This window comes from Nematolebias whitei, chromosome 11 (genome assembly GCF_014905685.2).
Source record: "Nematolebias whitei isolate Nwh7 chromosome 11, NemWhi1, whole genome shotgun sequence".
NCBI lineage: Eukaryota > Metazoa > Chordata > Actinopteri > Cyprinodontiformes > Rivulidae > Nematolebias > Nematolebias whitei.
In genome coordinates this window covers 18,127,015-18,153,672 of record NC_056508.1, presented here as the reverse complement: position 1 = coordinate 18,153,672, position 26,658 = coordinate 18,127,015, and the positions used below count along the sequence as shown (strand labels likewise).

Here is a 26,658-nt window from a genome sequence, read left to right as displayed (position 1 = left end):
ACAGACCGCTGAGCTACCACAGCCCTCTGTGTGGAGCACAGAGCTGCTATTTAGGGCGCCCGGGGGAGCAGATGTTGGGGGTTGAGGGCCCAGAGTGGGGCAAATGAGGGTGGAGGCAGGGGTGGGTGTTTCACCTATCCCAGCCACATTTTGATGTTTTCAGACCAGGGAGTCGAACCAGCGACCTTCCGATCACAGACCCACCTTCTCTAACCTCTGCGCCGCCACTCCTCATTGGTCATAACAGACCATAAAGCATTGTGGCCCGAGCCAAGACAGCAAGCTAATGAAGGGTAGTGCTAACGTACGCAGCTTACAAAGAGATTTTCAAACTAACTGAAATGAATTTTTCCGACAGCTCCATATTGTCTCTTCCTCGGCATGAGCTGCAGTGCAAATATTAGAAAAGTGTGAACAGAAAATAACTTGAAAATGCTTAAGCCTAAATACGAAACATTAAAAATATGTGATACACAATATAAAACAAGTCATAATTCAACTGTTGTGATGACATGTTGACTCGTTTTTATTATGTGCACACCAATGCAACTAACATTTGTTCTGAACAGAAATACTTTGTAGGTAAATACTCATTCATCATTTAAGTATACTTATTTTTTTAAGTTACAGCTGCAGCTTGTGACTTTGTAAATGAATTGTATACAATGAAATGTGTAACAAATATGTGTAAATAAATTATATAATAGTGAATACAGATCATTTTATTTATATTTTCTCAGCCCAAACCCCCAAAATCACGTCCATCACTTCACATTCAGGTGCGTATTCCTGCATATCCTGTTGGCATTTATTTATGCGACACCTGAATACTCACACATAAATATGAAGTATGCTGTATTCAGATTGTGTTTCAAACTGAAAATAAAGCACTACATGTGCACTATTTCCTATATCGTGTACTACAGAATGACCAGTATTTGAGCTATTACTTTAAATACCGTATTTTCCGGTGTATAGGTTGCAGATTTTTGCATAGATTTGTCAGTCCTGTGACTTACAAGCCGAAGCGACGTATATATGTTTTTTCCCCCCATATTTACAGTATAACACAATTTTTGATTGATGCTTTAAATTTCTAATAATTGCAACAACGAGTCCTCCTGTGCACGTTCACTTCACTCAGTTGGTGCAGGCGGAGGAACACTGGAGAGCTGGCAGCTCTGGCCGTGATGGATGGATGGATGGATGGATGGATGGTGCTGCCCAGGTGAAATTAAGCTGTTTTGACCATTAAATAAATGTATAATAAATGTGGTGGGTCAGTGGTATTAAGTGAACCTTACTGTACATATTTTTCCTCTTCATGATGCTTTTCTTGACTGATGCAACTTATACTCCGGAGTGACTTATACGGAAAATACGGTACTCAAAGTATCTTAAAAAGCACAAGGCTTTCATACATAAATGATTTCCCTTTTCCTTTTTTTAATCTAAAATGGCAAGTCTAATGGAGATTCCCTTCATTGGCCTTAAAGATGGAGTGATGTGTTTGTTGCTTCATGAAAAGAAGGTCATGTGATGTAAAACTAATTATTACACAGTCATGGCAATGAAATGCTTCAAAGAAACGTAGAGCAGCAGCAGATCAGAAGACTGTGAGCCACATCCTCTCCCAGCTAACTTGGAAAAGAAGTGTGAGCTGAATCAGACCCTGAGAGGAAAAATGTGCCGGGCCATGCAGGCCATGGGATTTTGGCCCTGGAGTAAAACTAAACGGGACACAAACAGTTTAATAGCTGACTTAATCTTGACATTGTCAGGAAAATGTCCAAAAAGATGGCAGTGGTTTGTTGCAACGAGGCCAGAACTGTTATGGTTAAGTTTCTTTCTTTTCACTGACGCTTTTCCCCCTTACACTATTATGAATCCCCCTCTTTAATTTTCTCTTTTACCCTTCACATGGTTTTATATTCCTCAATATATATCTACAAAATCCTTCTCTTCACACGTCTACTCAAAACAAAAATTGATATATGAAAGCAGTCTGGACGTTTGGTTATAATTTCCTACACCAGTATGAGCACAGTGGATCTACTCTTTCACTTCGTCACACAAATCTGCCAGAAAGCGAAACTTAAGAGCCGGACTGAGGAGCTTTAAAACGCCACATTAGCCTGTTATGAGTCTGTAAAAACAGACCCTCCTGAGATTTTATGGCTGGTTTCAACATTTCTGCACATTGTAGTTGAGACACTGTAACCCCGCAGTGAATCACCCCTTGGTTGCTCTTGCCTCACCAGTCTGGAGTCAGATTATTAAAGAAAACTTGTTTTGTTCCAGCAGAGTCTGGGTTGTGTCTGACTATTAGGACACTGATACCACGACCTCCACTAGGCATGTGTCTGCTTCATAGATCATAAATACTCACTTCTATCAGGTTGGGCTTTGACTCTTCTTTGTTGGAGAGGCATAGGTGGTTCTCTTGGTCCCAGTAACACTTCCACCTCGTGCTCAGGCAGCTCATGCATCTGACAAAATCAAAAATGAGGACACACAAACACATATAGAAGCAGGGTCAGCGGTTGCCAAATCTGGACCATTTTCCACTCCATTATTATCTCCCTATGATCCGTTCCCATGCAGAAGTTGAGTATGTGGCTCGCTGTGAGTCACTCAGAGCGCAACACAAACTCAGAGGCTGAACTGATTACAGGCATCAAAGAGCTTCAATAAAATGAAGTAATGATTAGTCGCAGCAGAGGACATAACGATTCTTCAGACAGGAAGGTCAAAATAGGCCAGATCAAACCCTCCGACTGTTAAATGATGATGCACGAGTCTGCATGCTGCCTCTTGTTTATGGACTTCCTAAAGCAGGATGGAGGTATTTTTTACACAACCTACACTGAGATATTTCAGAACATAAGGTTCGTCAGCAGGTCCTGAAGGGACAGGCATTGTGAAATGATGCTCTGTCGAATAGTTCTACCGTAGTCTTCGCAGTTTGACTTTCACGGACTCACTCTGTCGTGGGTAAGATTGTACACGACACACGAATGTCAACTTTAATATTACGTGATTGGGACGGTACGGGATAAAAAGTTAACAGGAGCGAACGGGAGTGGGAACCAACCAATAGGGAAAAATAAAAACCTTCGGACGGTCGCTGCCATTTTTTTAGTTTTCTTTCAATAAGCCTATAATGTAACACAAGTCAAAAGAACTACACGGCCCAGAAGCCAACAGTACTTCCGGCCGCTGCTTTATGCTGAAATTCAAAGAACAGCAATGGAGAGAGCAAACACTATCGGAGAAACCGATGTAGTAAAAGTAATTTTGCAACACTCAGTCAGAAGTAACGATGTATTTATTAAACTCATAGAACTGGCAGGAAAGTCACAAATAATCCTGAAGCTGAACTCATCCTTCAAGTTGTATCTTCACTCATATAAAATGTTGCAGTACTCTATGAGGTGCCGTTTGTAAAGTTACACAGTCAAAAATTAACAGCAACATTTTGGTTTATTTTTAGCCTTTCATAAGAAAAAAAGTTTTTTTTCAAAGTCATATTTTCACTGTTATTCAGGCATTTATAAATGTCATAGTTCCAAACTAAATATTTAGTTTACAGACTAAATATTGAACTTGCAAGTTAAATATTTAGTTTGTAAATTAAACATTTATTTTGGAAATTAAACGTTTAGCTTGGAAAATAAATATTTATGTTGAGCTAAATATTTAGCTAGCAAATTAAATATTTAGTTTAGGAATTAAATGTTTAGCTTAGAAATTACATATTTAGTTTTGAAAATAAATATTTAGCTTGGAAATTAAATATTAAATTTACACCTAAATATTTAGTTTACTAACTAAATATTTAACTTGCAAGTGAAATATTTAGTTTGTAAAGTAAACATTTAGTTTGTGAACTAAATATTTAGCTTGTAAATTAAATATTTAGTTGGGAACTATGACATTTATAAATGTATGAATAACATGGTGAAAATATGACTGAATAAAAAAAACTATTTCTTTTCTTATGAAAGGCTAAATAAACTAAAATATTGCTGTTAATTTTTGACTTTGTAACTTTACAAATGGCACCCCATAGTACTGTACAGTACATATATGTATGTGGTTAAAATTATGTAGGTTTATAACATTGTTAAGAACATTACAAGAGTGATGGAAGGGTTTATAAAGCCTTAATATATATATAATACTAAAATAAATATTGCATTCCTACTTCATGGATTTTCACCCATGTGTCTGGAACGTAACCCCCACGATAAATGAGGGACCACTGTAAATAGTTTGTACCTCAAAATGACCAAACTATCCCTTTACCATCTAAGAGTTCATGCTCACCTGAGTACAGCCTAACGAGGTAACTCTTATCTAAAAGTGTACAAAAACCTGACAAAGAGACGCTCAAATAGAACGTGTGAGTGAAGTGTGCATCACCAGATCGCCTCTGGGAAGAGACAGATGTCCCACACGAAGAAAGATAGTGCCTGGAGTGATAGCAACGCTCTGAGGGGGTCTCCAGATTAGGCGGAGGTGGGTGTAAGAGGATGCAGACGTGTAATTGAAACATGCGTGTGTTCTGATTAGAAGCAGACGGACCCCTCAAGGCTCTTATCATCTGCAGCTTCTCTTGTTTTTTTCTGATTCCATTCTCTGTCCCACTAACACACCTAAACCCCCACCTCCCACAGACACACATAAAAAAAGTTTGTATATGCATACTCTCTCTGCTCGGCTGAACTCTGACAGCAAATACCCTGCGAAACTGCCCAGCCCGAGTCCTTACGACCACTGACACACACACTAAACACACAGAGAGCCTGGCACTCTCAGGGCCTCTCAGTGGACACAGTGGTTAAACACACATCCTCAATCACGTCTCTGTCAAAGAGAAATACGACCAGGAGAAAAGGATCACTTTCAGTGGGGTGAGCGACACAAAACGGTTTGAAAGAGGGCAGCGGTTAGAGAGGACCGCGCCAGGCGAGAGACGACTTGAAACAAAGAATAAAAAGTGTTTGAGTCCAAAGAAGAAGAAGGCCGGTTGGATGTTTGTCTTTCTGGGCTGAGACTGGAGACTGGAATGCTATCGTCTGGTTGCCATTAACACTTTGCCCAGTGACCACTCTGAGTGTGTTGAAGGAGAACTGTCTAAACACAGCCTCAGACGAATACGTTCTCTGATTAGCTCTGTCTTATTATAAACAGAGAAACAACTTGTCGTTCTTCACAAACCAGTAAACAATATTCTGATCGCAGCTCGTTTTGAGCACGTTCGCCCTGATTTATTACACTTGGAACGTTATTAAAACACCCCAGCCGAACATCTTGCATCACACTTCGGTTTATTTCATGCACTATTGGTCATTTGCTGGACTCACCGATGGAAAAAGAAATACACATAAACAAAATAAAATCAAGGATAAACATGGAAGCAGTGGGGGCCAGAACATTTTGAATAGTTGTGAATATAACAAAAGAAGAATCTGGAATCTGTACTTGAGAAAAGAAAAACTGCCACTGTGCTAAAATTCACACCTATCATCTGTTCATTTAGTCTTAAATGTAATTTTTACACATTTATGTGCGCCTGCAGCAACAGTCGAATCACTTAGAATTTGATAATAAAGAGCAAATTCAGATGTGCATGCCCATTTAGGGACCAAATATGTAAAATTAATTCTGTCTTTTGCCTTTTGTCATCTACTAATATGGATTAAATTAATTAAATCGCCACCGCCTTTCATACAAGAGTTTTAGACTAAGATCATCATGTGTTGACAAATGACAACTTTGGAGTTGTTTTATTCAAACTTTGAATAAAACATAATATTCATTATGGTATTGTGCAATAGTGCATGATTTCATTGCTGTGAATGACTCTCTGCTACTAGCACATCAAATTTTAACTCAATATTTGTGAAACTGACAGAATTATTTCACCTTTTCTTTGAGCTCAGGTTTATCTGTGACAGCGTAAACTAGACTGACTCTAAAAGAAAAAAACTGACTTCAAATTAGACCTGTCACGATAACAAATTTTACTGGGTGAGTGTTTCAGAAATTATTGTGATAAACAATAATATTGTTTGAAATTTGACAATAATTTGTAATTATTGTAAAATTTAAGAAGAAATGTTGATTTTGTTTTGAGTGTAGAAACTTTATCGACTACCGGATGGCAGTATAAGACTGTTTGAACCGAAGGATGGATAGTGAGGGAGCGAGCAGCGTGTCTCTTTAAGAAAAATGGGAGGGAGGCCCCTTGACGTGACATGAGCTGTCTCTCCTTCCTTTCTTCAGTTCTCAAAATGGCGGACGCTCGGTGTGGTTTGAGCTCTTTAGCATCACATTTTTCACACAAAGCTTTTAATAAAAAATCAGTAAACAAGTTCTCAGCTTCTTTTTTCAGAGAAAAACAACTTTTTACACAAAGGCACGGGTTTCAACCGTGAACTTTGGAGCTTCGACAAAACGAAAGTTTTTTCCTCCGAGGTCAGCCTATTAGCTTAGCTCGTAGCTTAGCTTCTCAGTTTAGCTGCTTTTGACGATCCAAACACACGATTTTGGACGATTAAAACGGATTTTAAAGGTAAAAGAGAAGGGGGGGGGGGGGGGCTCAGTGAAGCGCACCAGAGTTGAGTCTTTTGTCATCCAGTGTCTTCAGTAGAAAGAGAGAGATGAAGAAACAATAAAGCAAATAAATGAAAATGAGGTCCATAATTTTCATTAATCATGCAATTAATTGATTTATTGTTTATTGTGACAGGCCTATTTTAAATATTAATGGCAAAAATATTAAACAACAATCTTGCGTAATTAGCGCTCAAAATATGTGTTGGGGAATAGTCTCAGAAAAATTACCGGTATAGGTCAATGTTTGCTAAAGTGACTGAACTGCTGAGGTTTTTCTGCTGTTTTATGCCTTAGCCTTATGGGGACTGGCCATAAAGATAAAATTCTTTGGGTATTTGTTTAAAAACCTGTCACAATCTCTGGTCAGTGTGAGACAATACAAACACATTGCTGTGACCAGCTGTTGGAATATCTTCAGTAAAATTTGAGTCTTTTTTTTACATCAAAAATTGAGTCTGAATTTATTTTTGCCTTGTTTTAACTAAATCTAGTGACGACTCAGTCATGTGAGGATGACTTTGATTGAAAACAAAGGCTTTCTTTATTCATAAAAGCGTCTCATTAAAAATAAATCATTTCCGTCTAATGAAAAATGCACCAAAGCCTGCCATTAGTCAGACATTAGTAAAACATCAAAGACATGTAGTCTATAACTAAAAGACATCTTTGTACTAAAAGAAAAATGCATGTCCCATTAGAAGACAATTTATTTTCTCCTCACCCTTCAATAAAACTTTGATTTATGCCTTTTTTTCCCTAAAGAACCAAACCAAATCTTTATTTTGATTGAGGGTGTAAGTGTTTTACTAAAGTCACAATAATCATTTTTTTAAAAACGGCATGAAGCCAATCTGATCACTGAATATATCAGGTCTGCAGTTTCCATCCTAATGCTCATCCTGTGAGAACGGCACTTTGCTCATTATCACCTTCGACAAACCGTCGTCTAATTTCACACTCCTGGACCTCACCGGGAGCCGAGGCCACGTGCACATATTGGACGCAGTCTTGCACGCAAGTACCTGCAGCCGCTTTGTTCACACCTCGAAACTGCTTTTAAAAAGTGAACAAAAGAGAGAAACCAAAACGCTTTTTCATCTCAGAGAATCAGTCAAACACACACGCTGGTGTTGATGGTGCTTTAAGTCTAAGATCTGCCCATCAGATGGAGCGAATCCTCCAACATGCAGCAGGAAGCCAGCTGGATTGCCTCCAGATATGAGAAAACCTTCTTTGTGACCAGGCCATACAAGTCACAGTCCTTCACAAAAAACAAACAAGGGCATGATCAAACACACATACATATCTAATTTCCTTTGGCTTAACGTTTACAGCATATTAATCCAACATTTGATCCTGCACTGAGAAACCCGGAGCAAGCCAAACACACAAAAAGCCCTCCAAGAGGACATGTTGGCTGTGTTTCCCCAGCGTGGCTGAAATAGAAAGCATTTGATGAAGAGACTGGGGACACAGAAGAGACAAACAGAGGAGAAGCTGTGCTTTGCCTTCTCCGTCCAGCTGTGTGTTCAGATCTAAAATGTCACAAAGGACAATGGCTGGTATTTTGGTTAAGGTTTACTGTTTAGAGACTGCTTCAAGTGCAGTTTGTTGGTATTTAGTCTCCTTTAAGAAGGTTTGTTTGAAGGGACTTATTATAAAGCTGGTTGTTAGGGGCTGAAGGTTTTGGGGGACCAGATTAGAAGTAATTGGAAGGCAAAACCAAAATGGAAATATAGACTTTTGGAAAAGTGCAATCAATTATTAGTAAAGTGTTGATTGACACATCTACCCATTTGTCCATTTTCTATACTGACTTGTTTCTGTTCGGGGTCATATGGAGCTGGTGTCTTCAGCAATCAATGAGCGGTGGAAGATGGGGTACACCAGACAAACAACACCTACAGGGACAATTTAGTCTCCAATTAACCCAACCTGGATGTTCTCAGAGAAAATCCATACAAGATCATGCAAACTCCACCCAGAAGAAGCCCTAGGCAGTTTCAAACCTGTGAGGTGACAGTCCTAACCAACTGAGCCATTCAGAGTAATCAGAGTATTACCAGTCTAACTGTGTTTTATTCTTCCATCTGATAGGCACAGCTTGTATTATCCAGCACAATGTATTATTATAACCAGAGGAGGACCAGAAGACAAAAGGTGAATCCACAAAAAACGAGTCCCCGATTGAGAATGTGCCAACTTGTTAGTGAGTTGCAAGGATGTGTATGAAGTACGGATGTCCTGATACTAGTTTTTTTCAGACTGAGTACAAGTAAACGTACTTCAGTTTTGGTAATTGCTGATACTAAGTACAGATTAGTTATCGAGTTAGTACTTAAACATTGCACTATGACTTTAAAAGCACATTTCTTTTATTAACACTGCACACAGTATGACTCTTAACTGCATCTGTGTTTATCTTAAAATATCTCCAAACTATGGTATTTTTTAAATTTTTATCTTTGGTTACTAGTGGAAGAGGACATGACATCATTAAGCATAAAAGTGTATTGGTTTGAAGTATCTGTATGTTTTTATGAGTACAAGTATGAGTACTTGAGGCAGACATCAGGCCCAGTACCAGTAGCAGGAATGACTTTCTTATCTGTGGTTCAGCCCCATGTATCTAGTGCACAGATGTTGCTCCAGATATTCAATATGGCGGCACTTCAAACTACAAACATGTTGGCTTCAGTTTAGAACAGATCAAGGCAGAGATGCTTCGTCCATTTCTATTTTAACATAAACAGTAGAGCAGTTTGTTTTGCAAAGGTTTATCCTGTAAAAAAACTGGTCAGTTGGAACAATAACTCAGATTAGGCAGCACATAGTGGTTAATCCTTTTGCCTCACAGCTGCAAGGTTCTGGGTTTGGTCCCCGGTTTGGACCCAGGACCTTTCAGTGTGGAGTTTGCATGTTCTTCTCATGTTTGAGTGGATTTTCCTCCAATAGTCCAAAAAGATGCATGTTTGGGCTGCCGTGAGGCCCAGGCCTCTCTTGCAACATATATTTGGGAACTCTTTAGTATTTACCTGGTTAAATAAAGGTTCAGTTAAGAGACCTTTCATGGTGGAGGCCATTTTTTGGCAAAATTGCCAATCACTACTTCGATACAATAAACAGATTTAATTTTTAAAAGTAGCTAGTTTTTCACAGAAATCACTGTCCTTACCCTTAAAAGTATCAAACTGTCTGAGTATGTTTTCCACCACTGCTTCCTCTTTGTAAAAATCTGGATTTAAAGCTAAACAATGACACTTGGCACTGTCCAAGCATCGTGAACTCTAAGACGTATTCAAAGGTGAGACTTACGGTGTCTTTGGGTGTATTGCTCCAGTCCTCTCGCAGTCGTAGATGATGAAGTTCCCAGATACAACAGACGTGCCGTTAACTTTGATCGCCACAGAAACAGTCAGGTGATCTGCAGAAACAAAGGTTGGTGAACTGAGCGCTACATGTGTTGAGCTCAGGAGCATTTGGAGATGATATCGCCGTCATGAGACAAAGTAGACAGCAGTGCTGCTCTGCTGCTACTGAGTATGCTGCGTTATGAGACACAACAGAGGAAATTACATTTGTTCTGTTAAAAAATACAAAAGCACGAGTGGAAAAATGTCTAAGTAATGGACAACTGTCTGCTCGTCTCACCTTTGCCTGGAGGAATGGGTTGGTAGTTTTCTCGAGGTAGTGAGGGACACGTTTGAATTTGAGCGGGACCATAATCCAGGTGTAACGTGGCAGCAGTAGAAACCCCGGGCCAGTACTCACACTCCACCCGTGAGCCTATCAGATCGGGAACGCTGCCGTTTATCAGGATGCCAACATCCTACGACAAAAAAAAAAACCCAAAACTGATACATAAAGCTGCTCAAATTAACGGAACAAAACAATTAGATTTTGAATTTGTCATGTTCACAAATGTGTATTCTGATTTAGTTATTGTACACGTGATTGAGAGGGCGAAGGAGGTTGGCGTTGCTTCAAGATTGCTCATGAGTTCAGGCAGAAAAACAGGAACTTACTGTGTAATGAAGAAACAGACGGCAGCGAGCTACTTTCACATTTAAATCTGGGTACGTGACAAGGTACACCAGACGTTTAATGAGAAACATAACACCTCACTGACATGTCTGATTTTTTTGACTAAATTATACCGATGTGAGAAAATAAAACCAGGCGGGGTTGTGCGATGTGTGTGTGTTGGGGGGGGGGGGGGGGGATGAGGAACGGGGAAGATATTCTGTGCCTCAGCAGGTAGGAGCTGAGGTGGACTGCAACATGTGCTGACAGGCCATAATTTTTTTTTACTCTATTGTTCGTTGGAATCGATCATTTCCTGGCAAAGGCCCCGACTTCCCGCCTGCTGCTTCCTGTTTGGGGAGACAACCTTGAGCCAAGCTTCCTGTCTGTGAATCAGGGCAGCTGGTGAAGCCATTACAGTCCACTGAGGACTGATCTTCATAACAAGCAAATATTCACGATTAATGAACCAATTAATGACCTGTCGTCCCCGGCCTCCATCAAATTACCATCTGTAATTAAAGGTCAACTATATTCCATGTGGCAAAGATCACTGATCCAATCATGCCATTGTTATCTCTCCGTTACATGATTCTTCAACCAGAAGGGATTATTGAAAACAACAGTTTGCATGTCAGAACCACTCAGGCACCTTTCTGAACCCAGATATATTATCCTGCCAAGGCTGATTAAATCAGAATGGTGGTCAAAGAAAACCTGACATTATCATAATAAACACCTGCAAAAATGAAAGGGAAGGAGGCAAAACGGGAAAGCGAGACTTAAAAATCAACGTCAGAAAAGCAGCAAGGTCTTGTTTTTATGTCTCTTTTGTTGTGGTGCAGTAAAAAGTTGAAGTAAAACTTAAAGTTGACCGTGCACTGTTCATTAGCAGAACAGAAACCGGAGTAAAGCTGACGGAAATTATGTACAAGGGTGCTTTTACTCAAAAGTTATAAAATTGATACAGCAAAAGACAAAGCATTCTTTCAAAGAGTGCATATCTGTAGGCACTTCTAGAGTTTTAAACTGAGAGCATGTGCAGACGAGAAACACCGGAGTTAAATCGTTGTGTTAAAACCTTGTAAATGATGTAATGTAGGGCCTCAAGTTAAATGATGAAATCCCATAATAAGTGTTAGTGCTCATGTGTTGAAGATGATGCTCAGCCACTAGCACACCAAATTTTAGTGCAATATCTGTAAAATGTAGTTATTCTAAGGTCAGATGTATGTGGCAGCCATTTTGAATTTAATTGGTCCCAAAAATAAATCAGTTGTGAATGGACATCCTGTGATTCTGTTCCGGGCGTTTCCTCAACATCAATCTGGTGGTTCATGTGATATTTTGCTAACACACACACACCTCTGCAATCTCATATCTTGGCGTACAAAAAAAAGGTTTGTATGCTCATTCATCCAGGTAGATAACAACAAAAAGGTTAAATCATGTCATCTGCACTACCTTTAGCTTCTCCTCTGCCACTTCACCACTTGCCCTTCTACTAACACGATCCTTCTGCTACCCCTTGACCCTGGACCTACCTGCCTGGAATCCTTTGCTCTCCTCTTAACCCCATGAATCCTCCTATACCAAGGAATAGAAAACCTGTTCATTACCAGCCATTCCCTTCCAGAAGTCATCCTTACTCTCTTCCTCCTTCCCCAGGTTCCCCTGTATGTACATATATGCATGGCTTAATTTGAGCCAGCTCCTCCCGAACCAGAGTCTGGGAACTCTCTTATTTTAACAGGGTGCATTCCAGTAACTGTTTGCTTGGATCCGGTAACTCTCAGACTTACTAATAATAAAGATATGAACAAATATGACTGCCTTGAATGAATAAAACTTATATTGGATATGTAAACTGAAAATAATTACGTAAACACTAATTTTAAACACCACAGTCACTTACGAGCATACGAGCTGCCCCTTCAAGTAACATTTCAGCATCTACTCCTAAAATAATCTCCACCCCTAAACAAGTGGTGGCGGTGAATGCCGAGCTAACCAGAGGCTAACCAGCTAACCTACAAATGGAGGTAAACATAGAAGTTTAACAACCCGTTAAAATACACCAAAATGCATGAAATCGCATCTACTTTATTTTTAAAAATCTGGTGGAGGACCCCCAGACCCCCTCGCCCCCCACCCACTACTTGCGTTCCGGCATCGATCAGTTTACAAATAAAGCCCTGCACATATGTATATGATCCCACACTGTAAATAAAATCACTTATATTATTTAAAGAGCATGAGTCGAGCACGAGACTTCCGGTAAGATGGTGCCCGTGTGCATGGCTTGCAATCCACCTCTGCTGATGGTGTTCGGATTATTTCTGTTTTGTTCGTTTTTTATCTGTGGCATAAATTCACTCCTCATGTATGACCGACAACAGCTTCTGGATCTTCGTTTTTCTGTCACTGATGTCGCTTATTTGGACCATTATCAGCGTATCTCTGGACCCCCCCTCCTCCCCCCCTGCTGGCAGACGTGCCAGTTTACCTCCGCAGGGCTCCTCACCTCCATGCCCGGAGATATCGCTTCAGACGCCAGGGAAAACGTGCTGGTCAGCTGGTGAAGCTCAAAGCCCTGCGCACTGCATCTTCCTCTTCAGTCGGTGGTCATGGTCTCCATCGCCAGCTTCCTGTGTGCCCGGACCAGGTAACCAACGGGAGTTGTCGGCCGGTGCACCGCTCGGACCGACCTGGAGGGGCTGTTATTGAAAACCTGTGGCCATTAGCGCGCTAACTCCACCGCTGCTGGCTCCACTTTGGACAGTATCCGGATGTGTTTGGTCAACGCAAGATCTGTTACCAACAAAACTTTTATCCTCAGGGATTACTTTCAAGAGCACGGGTTAGACTTTTTCTGCATCACAGAGACTTGGATGTCTCCAGGTGAGTCCAGCGCCTTGACGGAATTACTGCCACCGAACTGTTTGTACTTTAACGCACCGCGGCCATCTGGCCGGTGCGGTCGTGGATTATTAACAATATTCAAATCAACTTTTGACTGTAAACAACTGCCCATCCCAGTTTCCCGCGCCAGCTTTGAGTTGAGCGTCTTTGAACTCGGACATTCACTTCAGATTTTATTTGCACTTGTCTACCGCCCACCTCGATCTAAGGATTTCATAAATTAGTTTTCTGACTTCTTGGCTGAAATCACACCAAAATATGAGCATGTTTTCATTATTGGGGACTTTAATTTGCACGTGTGCTGTCCTGAGAAGCCCTTGGTTAAGGACTTTTTGGATTTATTGGACTCATTTAATTTAACTCAGCATGTAAACAGTCCCACCCAAGAGCGCGGACATACACTGGACCTTGTTTTAACTCATGATGTGTCTGTTAGTAATCTTGTTATTGGTAATAATGTTTTTTCAGACCACATGCCAGTCCAGTTTGAGTTCACCCTCCCCCATCTAACTCCTAAGTCGTGCATTTGTGAACGTAGCACCCGGGCAATTAACCATTTCACTGCTGCACGTTTCACAGATGCTTATAACTCTGAAATGATAATTCAGCCCCCGGTGTTTCTCCCCACCACTGAAGAGCTGACATCCCAGTTCAACTCTGTCTGCTTAAAGACTCTGGAACGAAAGTGGAGGAAAGACAGGCTGCAGGTCTCTTTTCAAATAATTAAAGAGAGTTGAGGCCGTTATCAGAAAACAGTAAAAGCTGCAAAATCCAAATACTTCTCTGATATAATTACCTCAAACTCTCGCAACCCACGTGTCCTCTTCTCCACCCTAAACTCTGTTCTCCACCTCACTGAACCATCACCTCTGGAAGCCTTGACTGAGCTGTGCGACAACTTCTTACATTTCTTTTTGGAAAAAATTGCGACCACTAGGGCTCTCAATTCCCCTCCAACTCATGACCCATCCATCCCACCTCAATCTATATCTCTATTTGACCATTTTGAACCCATCACTCTATCTTCTCTAGAGCAGGTCATGTGCAGCTTGAAACCTTCTGGTTCCCCCTTTGATGTGGTCCCCCCTCGACTACTAAAGGAGGTTTTTCCCACTCTAGGTCCGTTCATTCTTGCCATAGTAAACAGTAGTTTATCCACTGGCGTGGTGCCAAAATCCTTTAAACATGCTGCTGTCCAGCCTCTCCTGAATAAAACAAACCTTGACCCCTCAGTCGTGTCCAACTTCCGGCCTGTCTCCAAACTCCCATTTGTTTCTAAAGTACTGGAGAAAATAGTCGAGTCCCAGTTGAAGTGCTTCCTGGAAGGTCACACCATCTTAGAGCTATTCCAGTCTGGCTTTAAACCTCTCCACAGCACTGAAACTGCCCTGCTGAAGGTCTTTAACGACATCTTCAGACCCACGGATACTGGTGATTCTGTGCTGCTTGTCCTATTGGACCTCAAGGCCGCCTTCGACACCATCGACCATGAGATCCTCGTTGCTAGGTTAGAGCAGTGGGTGGGCGTCACAGGATCAGCCCTCAATTGGTTCAGATCCTACGTCACTGACAGATCCTTTTGTGTCTCCATCAAGGATTTTAGTTCCGCAGAGGCAGAGCTTAAATGGGGGGTTCCGCAGGGGTCCATCCTGGGTCCCCTCCTATTCTCTTTATACCTGCTGCCGCTTGGTGCTATTTTCCGGAAACACAACATGCCCTTCCACTTCTATGCCGATGACTGTCAAATTTACTTCCCCCTAAGACACAATGGTACATGCTCGATTCAACCGCTGCTCGACTGCCTGGCTGACATCAGGGACTGGATGGCTTTAAACTTCTTAATTTTCAATGAAAAGAAGTCTGAAGTCATGTTGTTCCCTCCCAATGACACGATCACAAACCACTGCATCGACCTTTCCGCTCTAACCCTGTCAGAAAAACAAAGAGTCACTAATCTGGGAGTGATAATGGACCCTTCCCTGAAACTTAACAATCATGTAAACATGATTGTTAAATCATGTTTCTTCCAACTGAGGTGGCTGTTTAAACTGAAGCCCATATTGTCCAAAAATAACCTGGCGACAGTAATACATGGATTCATTACATCTAGGCTTGATTACTGCAATTCACTTCTGTTTGGTATCAGTCAGACCTCCATTGCACGACTACAACTGGTCCAGAATGCAGCAGCCCGATTTTTAACCAGTACAGGCAAAAGAGAGCACATTATACCAGTTTTGGCCTCACTGCACTGGTTACCGGTTCACTTTCGAATCCAGTTCAAAATACTCATGTATGTCTACAAATCACTGAACAGTCCCCCCCCCCCCATCTCTCTGATCTGCTACAACCGTATGTCCCACCACGTTCCCTGAGGTCAGCGGACCAGTTGCTCCTCACAATTCCAGTAACTCGTCTTAAGCGCCGAGGTGACAGGGCCTTCTCTGTAGCAGGACCAAGACTTTGGAACGAGTTACCTCTGCTTGTCAGACAGGCCCCCTCCCTCTTGGTTTTCAAGTCCCGTTTAAAAACTCACTACTATTCAGTATCTTTCAACACCAGATGATCTGTGTTTTGATCCTGTACGCTCCACTCTAGTTTGTCGTCATTATCTGCATCGTTTTTATGTCTATATTTCTGATTTACTTCATTTTGTATTGTGCTTTGTGTGTTACCTGTTGTTTTGTCTGTACAGCACTTTGGTTGGCTTTGTAGCTGTTTTAAGTGCTTTATAAATAAAGTGGTATGGTATGGTATGAGTCTGTTTACATCAGTGCTACTGTGATAGGCAGGAACATTATTGCTTTTAACTTTTGACTGCAGATAAAAATTAAAGAAACGTAACCTAACTACAGTATTACTTTTCATTAGACATAGAGTTTATTTATTAAACAATGTGTTGTCATACCTAAACATAATAATTATTGTCTGAAGGCAAATAAAATCTACTGTGAATTTTAAATTCACAAACTAATAACAAACCCTAATCTGTTTTCCTCTAGTATCAGTAAATGCCATGCACACATTTGCTGATGACTAAGTTTAGTGGTAAGGCACATGACAAATGTATTCCTTTTTTGTAGCTCAAAATAGCCCAGAGCACACACATTGTCAGACACACACACACACAAATCAAGCAGCTTTCGATTGCATGCTGACAAGTGGAGAACAAAAGAAGACGTGTCAGACTTAAAAGAAAAACTTATCTGAAATTCATGTCTTTAAGAAACAGGAAAAATCCAAATATCTGAAACACAACTTAAAAAAACGCATCGTTGTTCAGCTGATCATCTCTTGTGCTTCCAGTTTTCAGCTGATAGCTCCTTGGGAACCACCATGTTGGTACTAAAATACTAGTCTGTGCTCTTTTTCAAAGGTCTGTGCTACAAGATATTTTAATGTCAATGTTGGTTTTTTTAATATATATAGCACATAAAAACCAGAAAAGTTGACCAAAGTGCTTTACAATTTAGTCAAACTAAAATGAAAACAAGAAAGAACAAGAAAATACATCTTGTGTGACAGTAGAAGCACAAGAATAAAATACAACAGACAAGAAAAATCAGCTCTAACTGGTTCTTAAACTCAGCGTGGATCAGACGACAGGGAAAAAGATGAGTCTTGAACAAAGATTTAAAGTCTCAACAGTCTGAGTGGTCTTTAAATGATCAGGTAAACTGTTCCCCAGTTTTGGAGCAGCAACCACAAAAGCCCGATCACCTCTGGACTTCAGTTTGGATCTGAGGACTTCTAAAAGGAACTGTTTGATTGACTGGAGTGCTCTTACTGGAGTGTAGATGTTAAGAAGATCACATAAATATGACAGGGCCAACCCTTTTAAGACTTTAAAAAGAAGCAATAAAATCTTAAAATCAATCCAGAAGTGGACAGGAAGCCAGGGGAGAGAAGCCAGGGTGGGGGTTATGTGTTCGTGTTTTCCAGTTGCTGTTAGAAGACGAGCTGCTGCGTTCTGGACGGTTTGTAAGAGATGTAAAGATGATTTATCTAAACCCACAAACAAAGCATTACAATAGTCCAAACGAGACGTAATAAAAACATAAAACCTTTTCAAGGACTCTGAAAGAGAGACTAGACTTCACCTTGGCAATGAGTCTTAGTTGGAAGAAACTGCATTTATCCGTTTGTCTAATTTAAAAGCACTATCAGAATCAGAAAGAACATAAAGGGAAGTATTAGCTTTAATTACAGATTGTATTGAAAAACCTGAGCGGGAGTCCTTCAAATATATGGTTCAAATTTCAAAGGGTCAAAAGCAGTTGCACACCTGGCTGCTTCCTGCCTTCTGGGCAGCTGAGCGTCATTTATGACAAATAAAGTCTCACATCTCGTGCAGAACTGAGACTCGCTGGTAATTCTTTATTATCTGGATGTCTGAAAACCTCTCTAAGAAATCTTCAGTCAATCCAAAGTGATGCTTTTTTTTTTTTTGCTCTCTGTCTGTGTATCAGAGCTCCTGTTGCACATCTTCTGAAACGAAAACTACTGTCATGGATCTGGTCAGCTGGACTTTCAACACAATCAACAAAATCTTTTCAACAAAGCAACAGGGTCCTGGAGAGCCCTCATGCCCTGCTGAGACTCACATGGCAGGATAGGTCATGGATCTGTGGGGAGTTTGGGAGCTGATGTGTCTTTCTGTTTTGTCTCAGGAGGAAGTGGAAGATGTTTATATCATTGGAATCATGATAGCAGGGTTTCTGCTGTTTGGCATCAGCAGATTCCTATGTTATTGGCTATTAAGGAAGACGGCGGCAGCAATTTTGGCCATGGCAAAACTGCCAAGTTTGTGGGAAGGTTTGGTTCGTGCTTCAAGTACTCAAAATCAGCTGATTTACGAGCTAAACCGTAAGATGGAAGCGATTTGTGGCCTTGAAGCAGGCTGACTTATCAAATTTCTCCTGGGACATGTGTAAACTAAGGAAAAGCTTCCTCTATTGCAACCCCCTCCCCCTTGAGAACTTCTGTGAAGGCTTATCAGAACTGTGCCAGCTGACACCAACATCTTATCAGTACTATGGACTATCTGGAAGTGCTTCATGGACAAATCTCACCGTCTTGTCGTCCAATACATATGTAATGTGTTTATAAATGTGTTTGCTGGCAGAGTTTTTTGATGTCTTAAATCATGTCCTGATGGGACAAGGTGTGAAGAGATCTTTTTTGTAATGTCACTATCCATCCTCATGGATTTTTACACTTTTCTAGCTAAAAGAAGTAATCTGAAAAAGGATAAGAGGCCACACTATCATAGCAGCAGTTACGTGCACTCCGTCCATATTTCAGAGACTGTACGAACATAATTTCACTGTATTTCAGTACAAAGATAAAACTTATTCTGATTCTGATGCTGCCAGAGTTTTAGGAGGAGAACTCGCATTTTTAGCTTCTCTCCATTTGCTATCTGTCACATTCAAAAAGGAAACAAAACTCTCAACGACGTAGCTCCTTCTTATAATAAAGATTAAATATATTAGGATTTGTTGCAATCTGCTGGCTTACCTAAACAACTTCTACTAATAGGCATTTCATATTGTACTGTATGTGAATGATGTACATTGTTTCTAAATGAATCAAACTGACTTTAATTGGATTTAAATCTCACTTGAACGGACTTGTTGCTTTTGTTGTATGGCATCCTGAGATGATTTTTGTTGTGAACCAGCGCTAAAAAAAATAAACTGAACTGAATTAAACTGATGTGCAATGAGAGCGGTGACACTGAATAAAGACAGCCTCGTCCCAGTCCTGAAGCCAAACAAACAGATGAACTAAAAATGTACTCATCCAGACAGTGGTGGGGGTGGATGGGGGGGTGCTGCAGCATCAAACAGCAGTGGCTTGATCTTATCAGCTGAGTTTTATTAATAGGCTGGGCAGTAACAGAGGGAGGTGTCAGATTATAAATGCGTCTGAGAAATCAGCTTTAAATACAGTGACCCCATTGCTGCCATAGCTTCTATAAAGATCAGCAGCCATGTCCGTGTGGCTTGTTGAAAAGGTCACAGCAACAGCAGCGTGCGGAGAATTAATGGTACCTTGATGTCGGCAGAGATGCTGATCTCCGGAGGTGTCAGGGTGATGGAGGGACACTGCTGGGGACCTTCGCCCACAGTGATCCAGGAGCGAGCCAGCAGCCCTCGAACACATTCCTTCTGGATGGTACATCTGGACCAAAAGAAAACACAAAACCTGATTTGTATGAGGACTGAGACAAAGAGACCTGCAGTAATGAGCATTTGCACAACTCTGCTCCCCTTTGACGTTACAATCATATGAAATAATTGCTGTCATTGTTACAGCTGGTGGTGCACGTGTGAACGCCGAGCTTTACGGCCATCGGTTCATCCGTTGTGAGGAGAGCACAAACTTTTCAGTTTCCATTTCACTCCAGGACTTGACAAAGTCTCACCGCTGGGATTCACGGTCTGCTTCCCTCTGAGTTATGAAGTGTTCTAGTCTCCTAATGTCACAGTCAGACCTTGGCTGACAGTTTGCCTGGCTCGATTCGGGAGACTTGACTCTAGGTCGCACGTATTGCTATGGTAACCCACCCCAAAGGCACCCAGATCAGAGGCCGGTTACAGATATCTGAATAACAAAACTACCGGAGAGGTTTTTAATCCACACGGGCCAACAGTCCATCCATGAATGTGTGTGTTTGTTTGCTTGAACACAAATAAAGCATGTGTGTGTGTGTGTGTAAATCTGTGAATATGATGAACATCTGGAACAGAGGGATTGGTAAAGGGCATTCAACAAGCAAGGTGGCCTCACACTGACTTGTGTTTCTCTAATGAACTTGGCTGTTGGCACAGAGCTCATCTGCAGCGCAGACTGGAAGGACAAAGTGACCTCAGAGGGAAGAAGGAACCACAGAGGAACCATTTCTTGTCGTCCTTACACGACACATAATGAGTTTGGCACGGCCCACTTTCCTTTCACACTCTGGTAGTTGTTTTTCAAGTAAAGTGTGTGGCCATGTGCCTGCCCGCCTATAAGTGTGAGGATTTGTGTGTAAGGAAAGTAGACGTCCCTCCAGCACTTACTAAGAACCATGAGGTCTGCAACCAGGACAAAAATACAAAAAACGGTCTTTAAGCGATGGAACAAAACAACCGAACACAAACAAACTCATAAACTGAACGCACTCTGGGCAGTCCCGTTAAATGGATTTAAATAGACAGTTTGATTATTTATTCCTCTTTAGTTTTTGACTTCCTTCCTGTTGTGCAAACAAATATTTGTTTAATTTTAGAATGACTGCTATTTTAGTGGAGCTGTTAACAAAATATCTGGGTTTCAAGGCAGCCGTGCCAAAACAATGTTCTGTTACTAATAAAACCCCACTGACAGGATAAAATATCATAACTGTTGGATAATTTGGCACAACTGTGACATTTGCACTGCCAGGAAATTAATCTAAAAATCTTGGTTCAAGATCATGTTGATGTGAGCTACAGAAAAAAACAGCCTCTTTAAGAGTGATTAAAAAAAAATCAAATTTTTAGGAACGTTCATGCTCAATAATCCAGGTAGAAAATCCAACAAAGTTCAGTCAGGCACCTGGATGGTTTCTTTTTTTGTTGAGACATTTTGTCCTTCATCCAAAGGATTTAGGACATAGTGGACATAGGTCCACTATGTGAGTGTGCTGCTTGTATGACTCAGTTTGTTGTGGCTCCTCGGACTGATGACGTCCTTTAGATGAAGGACGAAACGTCTCAACAAAAAAAGAAACCGTCCGGATGACTTGACTGAACATTGTTGGACACATTTTTATGGTTTTCTTGTTGAAAGGCAAAGGTGAGTCTGCTATCAAGATATCGGTACCACTTTACAATAAAGCTCCCCTTATAGATGCTAATAAATAGTTTATAGATATGTTATTAATTCCTCTATAAATGCTTTATAAATCATTAACAACTGATTATTATGCATTAATTAAGGGTGACAGAGACAAAACTGACCAGTTTCTTGTCAAATAGTGAACCAAATCTGTTCACCTATATATTTCATCTAGAGTTGTTATGTTAAACATTTCAAACTAAGTTACTACCATGTTCATTCAACATGTATTTATAAAAGCTCGCCTCATTGAGCCGCAAGGACTCATTTACAAGAGAGATCTGTTCCAGACAAAACATATAAAGTACAGACAACTATAACAGTAAAGTTGTATTGTTAGCACAATAAGCATTTGTAAACCTATTTCTTTAGCATAGAATATTATATTTTATCACTGCATTATAAGTATCTACAACTAATATTATGCCCTAAAAAAATAGGTTTACAAATGCTTATTGTACTTATAAGGTAGTAATTTAGTTTGAAATGTTTATAATAACAACTCTAAATGAAATAAACAGATTTGTCTCACTATTTGGCAAGAAACTGGTCAGTTTTGTCTCTGTCACCCTTAATTAATGCATAATAAACAATTATTAATGATTTATAAAGTGTTTATAGAGGAATTAATAACATATCTATAAACTAATTTTTAGCCATCTATAAGGGCCCTTATTGTAAAGTGGTACCAATATATCTCATGAATCATAGAACTTTTTTTTTTTAAACTAGCAGAAGGTTATCATTGGATGGTCACCTACAACTGATTAACTTTTGGCGTCAACCTGATTCAAGATGGCTGCCAAATCCACCTGGCCTTAAAAACAGAAAAGTGCCTCTAACTACAGTCAAGTCTACAGATCTAGAGCTAAAACAGATCTCTCTTTAAAATGAGTCTTCGTGACTCAGTGAGACTAATCTGTATAAATAAAGGTTGAATTAATAAAATATTAACGTGGCAGTAACTGAGAGTTATTACCAGCTTATACTCTGTACACTCTGAGCGTGACATCTGATATCTCATGGCACCGTGTAACAATAATGTCAGGGATGAATTAGAGTCGTGGATAAAGCTGTGAGCGATTGTGTTGTAGAGGTTAGTAAAACAGCATTCACATAGACCGCACAGAAAGTTTTGAGATTGGACTTGTTTGAAAACAAAAGCAATCCACTTTAGTTTTAGCCCTGCCCAGACTAGCTGTGAGCTCTTCGATCTGGTCTCCAAAAGTAGGTCATTCAAGGAGTTATCTGCAACAGGTAAGATGTTAATTGTTAGACAAAATATTTTTTTACAGAAATCCTCTTAAAAAATTCTGAACTTTAAACTTATTTATTGATGCATGATTATATTTGAGTTGTTGGCTAAAATAAAATGGTTAACAGGGAGGTGTGGTACGTAGCTCAGTGGTCAGTGCTGTGGTCTCATAATACTGAGGCTGGAGGTTTGTGCCCACGTTATGTCATCCGGCATAAAACAAATATTTTATGCGAGTTCGCTCACTGAGGTGACCCCTGCAGGAGGGAGTAGCCGAAAGAAAAATAAGTAAAAAATAATTACATGCTTCGACGCAAAAAGTATTTAATTTTAAGCAGGCTGTCGTCCTCTGTGAGGCGCTCTGTTTGAACTTGTTTTCCTCCTCAGAAAGACTCTGACTGGTCTGTCAGTTTGTCAATAATGTGTGTTGTTTGAAGCATGTCCAACAAACATCAAGCCAGAATCATGCAAACATGTGCAACAAAGTTCAGTCAGGTCATCTGGATGGTTTCTTTAATTTTTTTTAGATTTTTTGTCCTTCATCGAAAGGACTTTGTCAGTCCGAGGAGCCTCAGCAAACTCAGTCCTACATTCAGCACACTCACATAGTGAGCTAACCAGTTTGCTGGTAATAAGATGGTTTCTGGAGTCCGCCCTTTCCCCCGTCAATTCCTCTGAGGCAGTCAAGGCCAAAGTTGTTCAAAACATCCAAGACACTGAGCATGAACTTTGATGTTTTGAACCACTTGGGCCATGGCTGTTTACCATCTTATCACAGGCAAACTGGTTAGTCCACTATGTGAGTGTGCTGCTTGTGGGACTGAGTTTGTTGTGGCTCCTCGGACTGATGAAGTCCTTTGGATTAATGCTGAAATGTCTCGACAAAAAAAAAAAAAAAAAAAAAAAGAATCAGTCTAGATGACCTGACTGAACTTTGTTGGATTTTTTTAACCTGGATTATTGAGCATGAACTTTGATGTATGTACTTAATGAAAAAAGGTTAAAAAATAATTTTCTGCATCCATCTTTACTTCACCTGCTCTGCAACAGATGACTTCTTTTCTTGTCATTTGATGCACACTTAAACTTCTTTCAACAGACTCACATCTACAGCCAACTAATAACCCAACGGTGTCTGTTTTAAGAGGAGGAATCTAACCTAAAGCCTGAAGGAAAACCAGAAAGTCCACATACAACTCATGGAAACTTGACAAAGAAAGTCCAAGAGCCTTCCTGTTGTGTCAGGACTGTGACAGTCTTCCTTGTTTCCATCTGGCAGAATCTATTTGGTTTAACCAGTAAAGTCCAGATTTTATCATTTGAGCACTGAATACCTCCTAATTGGTGGAAACTCGAAGCAGGCATCCAGGAAATTTCATTGCCTCTAAAAAAAAAAAGATCCAAACAAAAACCAAACAAACAAAAAAGACAGGCCCTCTTGCATGAACGCCAACTAACAGTGAGAGTACGGAAACATCAAGGACGCACACACCAACTCGCGCACATCTGGTGTTTAAAAAAAACCCAACAACTAAATCTTAAAACGTATTCATATCTTGTCTGCTAATTCAAACAGCGATTTCCTCAAAACGCTGCACTGTGGAGAAATTAATTCCAAGTACTTCCTGTCTCTCCGAAACACTAATTCACATGCAGCGACAAATAAATAAATAAATAAATACAGTTTATGCACACAAACACATCTACTTCTCTGCCTCTCTGCACTCGAGCTATCCAAAGAGCTCCTTAAAATAAACAGAGTCAATGCACGCAGCTAAAATATGACCTGTGAAGTCTCATCGCCCCCCCACCCAAGTGTGCGATGAGGTGCAGCCGGCGAGGCTGTTAAACAGCAGCACAACATATGAGCCTCCAAAGTGCTCCTGCTGACACAAACACACGCAAAGTCCCTGTGAGATAAGGACGTGCAGATAAGCGTGATCACTTGTGAACAGCGAAGACGGTGTGTCATGCATGATTTGATCCAAATGAAGATATTTAAGGGCTTTCTTGTGACATGTGGCAGATTAAGCCGTCGCCAGCATGAAAAGGAGTGATCAAGGAGCGAGTTTTATCTCCGCCGGAGAAACCAGCTCTCTCTTTCTGACAACAATGCATTCTCCAACAAGTGAACAGACATGTTTTCGTGCTCTTCCCTACACGCCGACATGCTGAGAGACGTCAGAGCCGTGCATAAAATCAAAAAGGCCCCCACAGAGTCCCGGGCGGCTTCACAGATTGTGAGATCTGCTGCTTCTTTTTTTTAAAAATAATTTTCTTCCTCCATTCACAGTTGTCTGTAGTTGTCCACCCACCCTCTCTGATCCCCGAGGCCCTGAACTACAGCGCCAGCCTAGCGGCCGGCAGGCCCGACCAAACAGCGCATCAAACACACGCAAACACTCATGACATCAGCTCCCAGGCCTCCGAGAGCCAGAGAGCGACACACACACACACACACTCATGCTGATGCTTGCACGCAGGCTTATACACTTTGACATTTTCCCGTAAAAAGAACCAGTGTGCTCTCTCTCTCCCTCCCACCACCATCATCACAATCAACGCTCCTTTGTAGAGGGATGGAGATGGGGACAAGGGCACTGGGGGAGGAGAAGAGAACCAGGGAGAGGCTGAGAGATACAAGCCCAAATTCAGATACAAGAGCAAGAAATGGGAAAGAGAGGAAACGAAAGCAGAAGACGCGGAGAATCACAGGGGTAAAGTCAACGCAGCCAAGCGAGAAAGGGACTGGGATAAAGAGACAAGAGATGGATAAATAAGAAGAGGAGACAAGGGGATGACAGTCTGACCACAAACTCATCGGTCCCACTCTTCCAGCACTGAATGGCCGCCGGCGGTGTCCACGCCTGCAGATCTGCAGCTCAGCTCATCACAAAACTCACTATCATGTCTGATCTGCTTTAATCACTGAGCAACCATAGTCACACACACACACACACACAGTCACACACACACAGAGACACACACACACCGAGATGCAGACAAACAAACAGAGTTGGAAGGCGCACATGTTCTCCCGGCGAGTGCAGAGAGCCGGTCCTGACAGAGCCACATTAATCACAGCTCCACTTCAGCCAAGTCACTCCTCGCCGAGTGCTCCCGACCTGTCACCCCCACCACCACCACCCCCACCACCAACCTGAGAGCCAAGAGGCTGCACCTAACAATGATGTTACTCCTGCGTCTGGAGGCTAAACACAAAACAAATCGATGCTGATCCAACAACGGGCCTCGGAACACAAAACACTCTCTGATTCTGCCAACACTCAGTCAGACGAGCAGCAGATTCAAGGTGAGGGTGACAAAATATATTTAAATAAATAGAAGAAAGAGGTTTTATTGAGTCCAATGATCAAAGTGACAATCTCATCTTACACTATGCTACAGCTTCAAACAGTCCAAGCAAACATCATGACAGCATGGACTGAACGCCGACTGCACTTCCACCAAATTTTAGCTCAATATTTGTAAAAATTACCAAATTATTGACTTCTTTTTAAAGTTCATCGTAAACTGAGCTCAGTCCAGAAGTCAATCAGATGTAGATTCTTACCTATTGATTACCTTCTGAGAGTTTCATTAAAATCCACACTGGTGCATAAGATATTTTGCTAACAGACAAGCACAGACACACAAACAGACATGAAGAGTAAACTGTGACCTTAGTTATGTGATAATTTGTTAGAAATACATTTTACTAGAAAGTTGGAGGACACTTAAAGACACAGAGACAAAAACAGGTGTGTGTGTGTGTGTGCGTGTGTGTGCAGGGAGGGGGACGGGGGTCTTACCTGTTCTCTAAGGTGCACCAGCCACAGTGGGCGTCTCCTGCTCCCAAACAGTCTCTGCAACTCTTCCACTGGTCACACTGTGCCACTTTCACTCTCAGCATCTGTCCGTCACACACACACACACACACACACACACACACACACACACACACACAC

At 41.1% G+C, this 26,658-nt stretch overlaps 1 protein-coding gene across 1 annotated transcript in view; it reads right to left on the bottom strand.

The window, feature by feature from the left end:
• plxnd1 (plexin D1) overlaps positions 1 to 26,658 on the bottom strand; it is a 115,668-nt gene that overhangs the window by 76,748 nt on the left and 12,262 nt on the right. The window contains exons 4-8 of the mRNA XM_037684712.1: positions 26,503 to 26,603; positions 19,626 to 19,755; positions 10,276 to 10,453; positions 9,940 to 10,048; positions 2,390 to 2,489 (exon numbers count right to left, since the gene is read on the bottom strand). Of these exons, the coding sequence (XP_037540640.1) occupies positions 2,390 to 2,489; positions 9,940 to 10,048; positions 10,276 to 10,453; positions 19,626 to 19,755; positions 26,503 to 26,603 (618 nt within the window). The remainder of the gene's footprint in view (positions 1 to 2,389; positions 2,490 to 9,939; positions 10,049 to 10,275; positions 10,454 to 19,625; positions 19,756 to 26,502; positions 26,604 to 26,658) is intronic.